General features: G+C 41.1%; 1 protein-coding gene across 1 annotated transcript; it reads right to left on the reverse strand.

Moving 5' to 3' along the window:
* Positions 1 to 1058: 1058 nt before the first annotated feature.
* Positions 1059 to 13061, reverse strand: CLEC11A (C-type lectin domain containing 11A). Its single transcript, XM_072110374.1, has 4 exons — positions 12777 to 13061; positions 12118 to 12391; positions 9514 to 9705; positions 1059 to 1586 (listed from the first exon to the last, which is right to left on the reverse strand). Exons 1-4 carry the CDS (start codon positions 12930 to 12932, stop codon positions 1192 to 1194), a joined length of 1017 nt encoding a protein of 338 aa, XP_071966475.1. The 5' UTR covers positions 12933 to 13061; the 3' UTR covers positions 1059 to 1191.
* Positions 13062 to 13449: the final 388 nt, after the last annotated feature.

Raw genomic sequence — 13449 nt, forward strand, 5'->3', positions numbered from 1 at the left:
ACTTTAGTAACAAAAGTATTGGAATTTGCATTATACAGATACCCCAAAACAGACACCCTGGGATTGGAGCAGACATGAGTACAGAAAATATGTGGTTTTCACACTGATTTCTTCCTATTCACTTCAGCAACAAAAAAGAACTGCTATTTGTGGTATACAGAAGCACAAGAACTAACACCCTGGGATTGAAGCAGAAATCAGTACAGAAAGTATGTGGATTTCACACTGATTTCTTCCTATTCACTTCAGCAACAAAAAAGAACTGCTATTTGTGGTATACAGAAGCACAAAAACTGACACCCTGGGATTGAAGCAGAAATCAGTACAGAAAGTATGTGGATTTCACAATGATTTCTTCCTATTCACTTCAGCAACAAAAAAGAATGGCTATTTGGGGTATACAGAAGCACAAGAACTGACACCCTGGGATTGAAGCAGAAATCAGTACAGAAAGTATGTGGATTTCACAACGATTTCTTCCTATTCACTTCAGCAACAAGAAAAGAACTGCTATTTGGGGTATACCGATCCCCCAAAACGGACACCCTTGCAGCAAAAATCACAACAGCACAGTACAGTAAAAGCAGCTGGACTCTACAGGCAGCACATGCCGTGTGAAGTGCCGAGATTAGAAAATGGCTGCCTCTTTTAAAGTCTGTGTGACATCACATAATCCTGCCAGTCGCTGATAGGCCTACAGGACTGCACATGTGATCGAGGGTGTTCCTGCCCCATGTAACACGTTGTACTCGCCCATTTTGGTAATAAAGGAAAAAAAAAAACTTTGTTCCCATGAATCACTGTAAACTTCGGCTTCGTGAAGAATCAAATTTTTCCTGAAATTCTAGGAAGTTAGAATCGATTCGCCCATCTCTAATTTGTGTGCATTTTTTTTGTTGTTTTTAGTGAATGACTACTGTGTGTTTTAAATACTATTTATATATCAATGTGTATGTCAAGTCGACATTGGCTATGAGCATCAAATCTCCAATAAAATCTGTTCTCCTACATAGGCGTTATTGATCCTGAACTATATGGCAAAATAAATATCAGAGAAAAATGTACAAATAGTAACCCTTTAATATGATCTTGCATTGTCACATATTTGTTGGAGTAATATGAACACCCGAGATACACAGCTAAACAAGTTATATTGTAGATACTACAATCAGAGCCATACTAAACACTTGCTCAGTACTCACAGATATAGTACATTCTCCTTGAGCAGTCATTGTCCCACCACTTTCCATCATCTGATGAGATGGACACACAGTTCTCAAGAATGCCACCATTTGGCTGGGTCACCAAGGGATCTTTGTACCAATTGAAGTAGGAGACACGATGGCCATTCTCAAATGTATACATCCCTTCTGAGCGTAGATCATTAATTCCAATCCAGATGGGCCAGTTGAAGGGAAAGAATGCATCATGAACATACTGTGCTAGAGCGGCAAATTCATTCTGGTCTATAGGCATTGCCAAGTTTCCACCTCGGTTGTGGCAAAGCTGTTGTGCTGTTGCATAATTCTCAAAGTGCTGGAAAATTAGAAAGCACTTCCTGTAGTATCGCCTTCCTTTTAAGCAACCTAGAAAGAATAGACAACATAACAGAGCTAAGTTTAGTAGATTTCTATAATATCTATGGAAAGTTATTATTGTACTTGGTGTGTGTTCTTTCACGAGAATGTCCATGATGATGTATCCTTACTGTTCTCCTTCTACCACTTGTTTCAGGAAATATTTGTCATGGATTGCCATTAATAATGCTCAATTGAATCAATAAAATGAATACAAAGTTCTACTTTGTAAAGACTGTAAAGCGAATTTATTTATCAGTTCATGATGGTGAAAATAAATTTGCAGCAGAAAAGTTATACATTTTATGGATGTGGTACTGGCCTGTTTCTATTACATCAATACAATTAGAGATGGGCAAATTTGTTGAAATTCGGTTCAACCCAATTTTTCGAAAAAATGTGATTTGACCCAAATGGAATCATGACGAATCACGTTAAATAACAGGTATTTCCTGGGTGCAGAGAGCCTGTAGGGTGTTTTAGAACATTGTGCCATGCTCAAATTTCCATAGGGAGTGGCGTTTGGTCTTCAAACAATGCTGTGTTTTAGTATGACACACACATGACAGCTGCTGCTCTTAGAACTGCTTCACTCTTCAATTCCATGGGCACTTACAGGGGCCAACTTCAAATAAGTGAAGCAGGAACACAGCCTGACAAGGTAACGTCTGTGCCAGCTCGAAAGGACTGATCTGAGGGCTAAGATTCCACGTAGAACCTCCCAAAAGAGTGGAGAGGATGCAGTAATTTTGCATTGACATCACTGATCATTTTTCCCTTCATTTCATCCCTCAGTGTCCGCTTTCAATCAGTGAATAATCCATCAGTATTGCTAAAGCCAAAAACAAACAGGAGTGGATCCAAAACAGAGATGACCAGTAAATGGGATGTCCTCTGTGTTCTGCATCCACTTAATCTTTTGGCTATCAATCCTGAGGCATTTTATTACTTCTGACAGATGAAATGAAGGGAAAACTAAACATAGTGGCAACATCATAGAGTGGTGGAGGGTGAAAAACAGCACTATGTAGATCACAGGGTGTTCCAGGGAGACAGCGGTCAGTTGGCAGCAGCATGAGTAGGCCGCAAAGTGGCACAATGAGATATAATGGAGGTGGCGGAAACATTGTAAACCACAAAGTGGCACAATGACAGAGTGTGAAGGTGGCGGCAGAAGCAGGAGGCCACAGAGTGGCACAATTACAAATTATGGAGGTGGCGGAAACATGGTAGTCCACAAAGTGGCACAATGACAAAGTGTGGAGGTTGCAACAGCAGCATGAGGTCAGGGAGTGGCACAATGACAGATTGTGGAGGTGGCGGACAAATCCAGTCCTTGGTAAAGATGGTGGGAGGCAGATGGAGCAACTGGCAGCAGATGTGTGGCATTAGGTGGGTGGCAGCATCAGAATAGTGGCTGAGGCAGGTAGTTAGAATCCAGACTCATTTCTCAATGTTTGGGGGCCCCGTCATGGCTGGTCTAATCTAATCTAATCTGATGCATACAGTAAGGCATTGGTGTGTTGAAATCCTGGCCGATCCAAGCCTGATTTATCTTGACAAAGGTCAGTCTCTCCACATTATGGGTGGACAAGTGGGTTCTCCTTGGGGTAAAGATGGCTCCCGCTGCACTGAACACCCGCTCTGATGCCACACTACTGGCCCGGGCAGGAAAGCTAGTCTACTGCAAACACAGCAAGTTGCGGCCACGCATCAAGTTTGGCTTCCTAGTAGTCCAGGGGATCCTCTACCTGGGGTAGTAAAGTGCTGTCCTAGTTGGCCACCACCTGCTGGTGCAGGGTCTGCTCCATGTCCTGCTGCTGCTGGTGGCAACTACCCTCCTCACTAGGCGGGTGAAGGAAGTTGCTCATTAAGGACTCCAGACTTAAGCTGCTGCTGATGGAGCTGGTACTGCTCCTAACGCCCCATCTCCTCACAGCAGCCATGACAGTAATACATTAGCGATCACTGCAAGGATTTCTGAGGACTCTGAGGAACTCCCGGCCTCTATCTCCACTGTATACTGCCTCGGTGCTTCTGGGTCATCTGCCTCTTCTTCTTCCTCCTCGGGAGGTTCCTGCTCCTCCTCTCTTGTCACCTGAGTGGAAAAACCACTGATTTCACCAGACTCAATGTGCTCCAATGTCCTCCTCCTCCAGTTCAGCCCCCACCAGACACATGTGGCGATGAGCTGTAGTCTGCACTTCTCCAGTGCCCTGACCAGACAGATTTTGCAGCATGAGTTCCAGGACACGAAGCAGTGGAATGATGTTATTCATCCCACTGTCCTGGCGACTGACAAATAACGTGGCTTCTTCATAGGGCCTCAGCAAATGGCAGGTGTCATGCATGAGCTTCCAGTGGCTGACATCAAAGTTACACAAGGGAGTACTCCGGTCCGCTTGCATCATCCAAAAATCATAAATGGCTTTTATCTGTTCATGCAGGCGGTCTAACATATGGAGGCTGGAATTCCAAAGGGTGGAAACATTGCATATCAGATTATGTTGAGGGAAGCCGTTCTGCTGCTGCAACTCGAGGAGGGTGTGCTTGGCTTTGTAAGAATGGCTGAAGTGCATGTGCAGTCTCCTGGCCTTTCCACGACTTGGAAAGGGAGGGACTGCAGTACCAACAACTTGGACAGGAGCACGGTCATCTTACACACCTTAGGGTTGCTGAATCCATACAGTTGTCTCTATGTAATCGCCTTGATCAACGACTGCTGGCGTCATGCTTAGCGAGGAGCAGGAGCATCTGGCCTGGGAGATGATGTCAAAGACAAACAGCTCTCTTCGGCAGAGGTACTGGAGCCTTGACTGACTGGCTGAAATGACGTGTGTGCCACTGGGTGCTGCCGATGTTGCTGCGGCGGCAGGATGGACCTCCCAGGCCATTGGATGGCAACGCTGCATGTGTTGACGCAGGGCCGTGGTGCCAACCTTATCGCCCTGGCCACGCTTCACTTTCTGCCTGCAGATTCTACATATACACACGCTCCACTCCTCTGGTGTCTTAACAAAAAACTGCCACACCGCCGAGGTGGTGATTTTACTGCCAACACTCTGCACTGAGTGACTACTAACGCTGCTGCCTCGCTAAGCCCCTGTGCCACTGCTTACATGGACCTGCGAAGCGGGGTTTGTACACCGCGGCCGTTTGGCCATAGTGACTTGCTGCGTGACGCACAAGCTGACATCCTCTTCTCCTGATGATGATGATGAATCCCTGTCTTCACTCGGCTCCCAACTGCGATCGCTACATCATCATCAATTTGTGTTTCCCTGTCACTGCTATTCTCCTCAATGGTCTCAGTATGCACAGCCCTACTTTCAAGTGCAGCATAACCTCCTTTGCCACTCTCCACATCTCTACTTTCCCACCTACTGTACAAAGCAGCGGATGTCTGCCCCTCCTCTTCACTGCCAAGCAGCTGCTCACTGTCCTCAAGGAATTCATTCTCGCTGTATAGTGGCGCTGAGCCCAGACCACATAGTAGATCACTGGCTGAGGGAAATGAACAAGACAGAGGCTAGTTGAGGACAGGTGAATGCCGCCAACCTGCTCCTGGGCCATACCAACTTAATGTTTTATCTAACGAACCCACAGACTCTTGGATGTGGTTGTCAGATGTCATCTGGGAGGAAGTGGATAACCGGGTCAACCAATCTTTGGGTTTTTTATCAACACACTGTCGGAGTTCTGGCCTCATAGAGTCACCCCTGCTGCGACATTGCCTTACTGCGCTGCAACCTGTGCCTGCTCCACCTGCCACCTCTCCGTGTGACATATTGGTTAATATTCTATGTTGATTTGACATTAATCTACTTTACCATTTAAAAACTTGAAATTTGTGGTATACAGAAGTAAAAGAACTGACTTCCTGGAATAGGAGCAGAAATCACCACAGAAAATATGTGGATTTTGCATATCTTCCCCTAACAGCGGTAGACTCTCTTTATAGTGCTGAACCTCTGTCATGTACAGCTCCCATGCCTTTTCCAACCACATGTCAGATTTGTAACAAATCAAACTTTCCATGAACTTTGGATGGAATCTCATTTCATTCACATTGAGTTCACTTATCTCTACTCAACCTTAGCAATCAACTCTTTAAATGTAACATTGTAATGCAATGCTGGATATACCAGTAACCAAGTATCCATGGTGTGATGTTTCCAGGCGATCCAAATTCAATGGTTGTGTTCTTTAATTCTAAATAACTTATTCTAGATAATGTATGTAGGCTAGTTGTCTGCAATTTTGACATTTGACCTTATCAACAGCTTTTATGAATGGTGCACACTTTTCTTACTGTACTAAATGCACTTTAAAGTACTTAATTTGTTTTTGATAGGATCACAAACTGACAAGTTTGTGATCCCCTGGGGGAATTGGAGAGGATCTGTAAAGAAGAATGGCAGAGGATCCCCAAATCCAGGTGTGAAAAACTTTTTGCATCATTCCCAAGAAGACTCATGGCTCTACTAGCTCAAAAGGGTCTGAATACTTATGACTATGTGATATTTGTTTTTCTTGTTTGATAAATTAGAAAAAATATCTACATTTCAGTTTTTCCTGTCATGTTGTGGTGCAGTGTGTACATTAATGAGCCAAAAAAAAGAACTTTTTGGATCTTACCAATTGGCTGCAATGAAACATAGAGTTAAAAATTTAAAGGGGTCTGAATACTTTCCGTACCCACTGTACACTTTCAGGTGGGCCTTTTCCTCTTGCTTCAGGAACTTCTTTACATTAGGCCAGAAACACCTCTATAAAAGTATGCGAATTAGTGCCAGGCCTACCAGATGCTATCATATCCACCTACTTCTATCCCCCTGCCTGGGAGACGGTGATGTCACCCAGCTCTCAGGAAGTCGGGAAGTGCGAGCCAGCTGCTTAATAGAGACAAGGTTCTCGGGCAGTGGAATAGGGGTGGGTGAATATGATAGAAGCACTAGGTGTGCATAAACAGGAACTAAAGAGAAGCCAAGCCACCTGTGTGACATCCCCTGGAGCGCCTGGCGCTCAATAGCATATTTTAAAAAGTTGGGTTTTTTTAGGTGTCTCAGGCCTAATGAAGATATGTTCTTGAAGCAAGAGGTAAATGCCCACCTGTGAGTGTACTTAGTTCAAATCATGTCTACCTGAGTTGCAGGTTTCCTTTAAGCAGTAACATAAGATATATTGGATGTTTATATTGTATGTGATAATTCGCTTGACATTAGTGATTCTTTTTATTGAAATAAATACTCTTTACACTTAAATTCAATACACTTTAATTCAACCAAGTGCATGAATTTCTGCCTCTGTAGGATTTGTATATAAAGAAATGTGTGAAATGAGATTTGGGTTTTCCACTGGTGTCCAGAATCTTTATATTTTAGAGCCCAGAGCTTTGTGCTTTAGTAGAGTCAATCGCCCTGCAGGATCACGTCAGATAAGCAAATGCTGGCACCGTTAACTGCTGCAGTAGATGGCTTCCAGCTGTGAAAGAGGTTGGAACAGTGTTTTCTCAGCAGGCATTTCAGGTGAAATTGAGTGTCTCCCTTATTCTTAAAGGGGAATATCTCTTCTTGGTAACCATGCATGTAAAATAACAGTATGCATTTGTGCTGATCCTGCTTTTGGTTGTGTATACAGAACTGTGAGATCTGTGTTTGTAAAAGTACATAAAAAAGTGCGTTTGAGGACTTTGCACAATAAAATGTGGTATAAAAATATGAACATCCAATATCATATGACATTTATGTATAATATAATAAATACTTTGTGTCTGCTTCTTGCATAATTTTGCATCATTATGAATAGCTGCCACCTCACAGAACTACTGTCACATCTGTACAAAGATATGTAACTGTTCCTCTATATATATAGTTAAGGGGGCTGTGATGATCTGGGATGTATTAAGCTGACCGCATGAACACATGTTGCACTCCCTCTAACTACTCTGCAGGCAACATACACTGGAGATGACCTGAGAGTTATTGGTGTTAATATAGCCTTATGCTAATTTTCTGGATCAGCTGACTAATCATTTTTAACTGGCAGCCTAACTTTCCAGTTTTTGTAAAAACAGTGCAAAGTGGCTGAAACACTCTGGCAGCAAGTCAAGACCGAAGGGGTGACGCTATCAGCCACAGCAAGAGAAGTTGGTGGTACTAATTATGTGATTCCTAGAATATTGCAACAAAGGACAGGATAATGCAGAGAATCCCCATGGGTAATTGTTTTGACGCTGCAGCTGAAATTGTTCATCAGTTCATCACTGAACATGGTAAGGATCTGTCTTGACATACAGTGGCCCACATTTATCAAAAACTGTGTAAACTGTACTATGTGCAATTTGCCTGTGGAGTGAGCAGGGTGTATCAGATTCATGAATTGTGGTGCACACTGTTTGTGGTGCACTTTGTTCATGCTGCAGAATGGTGGCAATGGTGCAATTGTGGTGCACGGTCTGACTAACACGCGCCTTTTGGTGCACATTTTTTCTATCTTGTCTGTTACAGTGACACAAAACTAGTGCAGACACTTTATATATACAAGATGTTTGCACGTTCTTTCTAGTACAATGTCAGACATTAAAATGATGCAAACACTTTAATAAATGTGGGCTAGTGTCTTGATGTTTAAGAGTATTTGGACTGAAAGCCCACTCTACAGTGACTAAACCTTTCATTAGCAGAAAGAATCAAAAGGCTAGACCTTTGCTTAGCAGCATGTTGTGTGGACAGAGGAGAAGTGGTCCACAGTTCATTTCAGTGATGAAATCAAGTTTAATTTATTTTGGTGATTTATGATGGGAAACATTATATTCGTTTATACAATTTGTTTTCAGTCTTTTCCCAGGTTGTAAATAAGTCAGTGTAAGGTGGTGGAGGAAGTGTCATGGCTTGGGGAATGTTTTCAACAGCAGGACCACAGCTACATGATAGAATTAATGCAAATATGTATCAGAACTTTTTTCAACAATGCATGATTCCCTTCTTGCATTCTTCAATCAGCCAGCAATTTTCATGCAAGATTATGCCCCCTATCACACAGCAAAATAGTTAAGCAGTTTCTTGAAAACATTGAAACAATGAAATGAGCAGCCCATGGTCCACATCTAAACCCAGTAGAAAACCTCTGGAAAGTCTGTGGTGCTCCAAGAAACCCCTAACAATCAGTGTGGAAAAGACTGGAAGAAGAGTGGTCCAAATCAACATCAGAGCAGTGTGAGTGACTAGTGATGTCCTGTGGCCGCATATGTGCTGCAGTCATTTAAAGCAGTCATGTGCTACAGTCATTTCTGTTCTTTAATAATGTTCATTACAAAAAAACAACAAATCTTGATCAATAGAGATTGCATTATTTCTGAAAAAATCAAGTGATCATACATTGTTCTCTAATTTTGATCTCCAGTGTAGATGTGATCCTGCTGCCAATGACTACTATGATGCCCACTGACATGTAAGTGGATCAGGTGCAATAACATTACAGAATGATTCATTAAGGTTTAGGTCAGTGTTTCTTAAAGTTTCTAAACTAAATATCAATAGCATCAGGGTGCCTTCCTGCGCCTCTCTCTCCAATACACTAGTGGCACAATACTGTTATCACACCACTTTTGTATACAACAAGGAGTCTAGACAGAAGTGGGGGAGGGGGCACAGGAGTGCTGGACTGTTACATCCATCATTCCATGCATCTGAGAGTATCACTTAGACACATGACCTATTCCCCATAGAGTACATGTTACAGAAATTGTGAGCCCACATTGTAGGTCATATTATCTATTTGCTCTCTTTCTTTTCTTATGGGTTTATGCATAATGAAACCCACACCCCTATAAGTAACATAGACTCCCTCTGGAAAGTATGAAATATTGTAATTAAAACAAGATATTAACTTGAAAAACAACAGCCTGACACATGTTACTGCTTGGCAATCCTACCTTCAATCTGTCCAATCTGTTTTTGATTTCTTGCATTCATTTCAGACACTGTAGCAAGAGTGTCCTCTGCTTCACTGATCTTAGTCCGCATCTTGGAGACACTTTGAGACATCTGGCTCACTTTAACATCAAGTCCATAGAACTGGACATTAAGGCGATGGATTGCAGCTTCTATAGCACTAAGCCGAGACACTGTGGGGGTATTTAACAATTAGAACAACATATAACTAGTGTATAATTTGTATGGATTCAACAGGAAATGTTCTATTGGTAAAACTGAAGCAGAACTTGGGTAGGGTAGTAGTAAGGTAATTTTAGGTATATGTCAAATACTTGAAGAATTTTGTAGTGTTGCAGTGTGTTAGTATAAAATTATCATGTATCTTTCAACAAGCATATAGCAGCATGTGCGCAAAAATGTACTGTATGTGATTATAGCAATCCATTAAATACAGCTACATATACGTTGGTTTCACACATTGCAGAGTTGCGTCGGAGTTTTTAGTGAACAATGTTTCATTTTCTGTCAGATTTCAATCCAGTTTTTTAACTAGATTTTGCTCCAGTCAGTGTCAGTTTTTACTCCCAGTTTTACCTCTGAGTTTTATCTGTTTTTCACTTATTAGAAAATTAAACTAATGAATGTGGTCAATGTTTTCCATAGGAATACATTTGCAAAAATTCACTGCATATGGATATGGGGAAAGTACAATCTGTTTTTTTTTCACTGACCCATTCAGTGACTTTTTCACTGACCCATTCAGTGACCATTTCACTGACTTTAATTGTTAGTTTTTCAAGGACTTAACTCACAAAAGTAGAGTGTGCTGAGGTTCTGAATCTACAATGGGTCAGTGTGCAATGACGGATGAGACTCACATTTGTTATCTTTTTCCTACATTCCCAGCAGCCATATGCTACAGGGCATTCTTCACTTGTTTTTATTATACATCAGTACTTACCATGCATTCCTCACTACTCATCCTTCAGTTTTTTCTGTTGGGGGGACAATTTGGGCTTCAAAGCACACTGGCCCAGATTCATCAAATGTGCGTCAAACTGCAATAGTATAAGTGCAATCTGTCTCACAAATGTGCAGCATCACTGCTCGGGAAGTGTGCGCCTTTAACATACAGCGTGTGACAAAATTCTGTCGGGTCGCTGTATTAAATGTGTTGCAAACTTAGACTAAGCAACAACACAACCTTTTAGGTGCACATTTTTTCTGTCTTGTCAGAACGGTGCAGCCGTAACACAAAACTGGCGCGGACTCTTCTTAAGTACATGTGCAAGTTCCAAAGACGTTGTTTCCAGAGCAGGCACTATTCCTTGTTTCATGCACATTTCCTTGCTTTGTGGACATGCAGGATTTACTGACCCAAACCATGAGCCAGCAGACTCCTTAAATCTTTTTGCCCCAGTAAATGTGGCCTGTAAAGGAAAAATCTCAATAAGGAGCTTAGTTTAATTCTATGTTCAGTAAGGTACAGAGATTGATCAATCAGGTTCAATGGCTTGTGCTGATCAATTGTAGCATTTTTCTTTACTGGGGATCAAGGATCCGTGTATTCAACAAAAAACTGAAAACCTACTTTACTTTATTTAGCTATAGACCCAAACAAGACTAACATGATACAATGCTAACAAACGTACTCATACTTTATTCTACCTGTCTCCAAAGAAATTGGGGGCAAATGATAAATGCATTTGCAGTGTGTTACCATAGAAAAAACTAGGAGTGTATAATAACAATACATGTATTGCAAAATGTATTCTAGAATGGAGACTATGCAAAATTGCATAATTTTTTCATGGTATATGTAGTAGGGAAATAAAAATATTACAAAGGTGTATGCCTCTTTAAATGAATCCATGAAATAAATTGATTCTTTCTACATGAGTAACTTCTAGTGCAAAACTGTAACATTTCCCCCTGTGATTTAGTCTGTGGTTTAGTTTCCGTACACTGAATTCCTGGAACAGACTTGTGGTATAGCATGCGTGGACATCGCTCAGAAACCTTGAAATCTGTCCTTTCAGCTTGTTTTTATTCTCATCAGAGAGATTATGCCATACATATATCTACATATGAACCGTCCATCAAAATCATCCAAAAAAAATTGGTTACATGGCTTTAATGAAGCAGCATTACTCTTGTATAGGTTCTATGAGACTAAGTATTTAGTATTGTGGCCTAGTTTCATTAGGTTAAATATAGATAAGCGGCAATGCCAGTCACAGCCATGGACAATAATGGCTGATTTATATTATAAGCACTCCATAGGCATTTCTAAGTACTATAATCTACTATAAACTGCAGCATTCATGGCAGAAACAACTATTTTTTCATTAAAAAAGTAGAGTATGACCACCTAAGCACTTGCTGTTTGTTGGTCATGAGATTCCAGGAGAAATCAGAGACCCCTATTTTCATCATAGGTGTATGACCTAGTGGTGACCATATGGCATATGTGGTGAAAATACTCAATTTCACTACAAGGTATGTTGAGGATATATTGCACCATAATAATTCAAGTTTCAGATTTAATTTCTAGTATCTATTTATGGTATGGTAATGTGTCCAAATATCATGTAAATACTTACGTATGTAGCTCAAATTATCATCTGCTGGTAGAGTAGTAGCTGGTTGTGCTGTAGTTGCTAGGACAATTTTATCTTCCATTGATGTTTCAACATCTGTCTCCTCATCCTCATCTTCATGCCAATCTTCCTCTTTCTCTTCTAGCTTTTCAATTATCACCCCATTTTCATTTTGAGATATCAATGTGGCATTAAAGGAAAGCTTCGCTGTCATTTTAGGGGGCAGCAATGGACGTTTTTCTGGTGGTACAGTGATCTCTACATGGCCTAACAGGAGCTGAAGACAAACCTGGTTTACTAACAGTTATGAAAATGTAGCTATTACTTTGAACATAGATCTTGAGCAGAGTCAATACAAGCACAATGTACAATTCAAGCAAAACCTACTAGAGTACCGGAGCTCATCACAAAGCCGAATTTTGTTGTTATAGAAAGTTATTCTTCTTTTAGGAGATGGGCTTAGATAGTTTACTATAAATTAGGATAGACGAATTCAAGGTAACCATTTTTTTAAGCAATTGGACAGGACAGGAACCTTTTCAGTAGCAGAGTAAATTTCAACCTCTCTAGAAAGTATGTTACTATGATAATGAAGGCATCTCTTAGTCCTTACTATGTCCATCAGGACATATCTATAGGCCTCTTATAAACAATATTCTTACCTTCTCCAAATCTTTGTTTGATTCTTCTGCTGAAAGTCGGTTTTCCATCTCAGATGACTCCTCATCGACAAGCCCGTCAACTTGTTCTTGTTCCTCAGCCTGGCTGCTGGAGAGTTGGCTGAAAAAAAGTATTAGGAACATACTGGTCCAGATCATTGTTCGGAAGTAAAACAGAGAGAGATCCTCTCCTCTAAGACATGAAAGTGTGCTGAGATATCCAGCTAGCCCTTCTCTCCTGTTCTAAAGCTTCCTCGTCTGTGCAGCAGAATTCCTCGCTGTTAAAGACAGGAAATATCAAAGTCTCTATTTTCCAAATGTCTGCTGTTCAGTAGCCAAGAAAGGACGTCCGGGCCAATAACCACAAAGAGTGAAGGAAAAAGTTTCAAAAGTGATATTCCATGATAACATAAATTGGACAGTAAAAAATCCATTGTTAGTTATGTTACACTTCTCAAGCACAGATTTAAAAAAAAATGTTTGTATTAGCATGCGGTTTTGCCTGTGCTGTGTTAACATAACTCACTGCTGTGTAACATAAGTTACTATGATCATTCTCAATCATAGTACAGTAGTCTTGAAGGATTCTGTCCCTACAGTTTTTCCAAATTGTTACAAGTGCTGCAGCACTAGTGTTCAGTGTTTGGGAAGTGTGATTGAGCACAGATTTCTAAAA

Source organism: Engystomops pustulosus, chromosome 6 (assembly GCF_040894005.1).
Source record: "Engystomops pustulosus chromosome 6, aEngPut4.maternal, whole genome shotgun sequence".
Lineage (NCBI taxonomy): Eukaryota > Metazoa > Chordata > Amphibia > Anura > Leptodactylidae > Engystomops > Engystomops pustulosus.

Excerpts from the sequence above, each read along its gene's own strand:
- CLEC11A (XM_072110374.1), bottom strand. The coding sequence starts at position 12,932 with ATGATCTGGACCAGTATGTTCCTAATACTTTTTTTCAGCCAACTCTCC. Across the intron at positions 12,392-12,776 it reads CAAACAAAGATTTGGAGAAG|CTCCTGTTAGGCCATGTAGA; the intron begins GTAAGAATATTG and ends GTTTGTCTTCAG. Across the intron at positions 1,587-9,513 it reads ACAGATTGGACAGATTGAAG|GTTGCTTAAAAGGAAGGCGA; the intron begins GTAGGATTGCCA and ends TATTCTTTCTAG.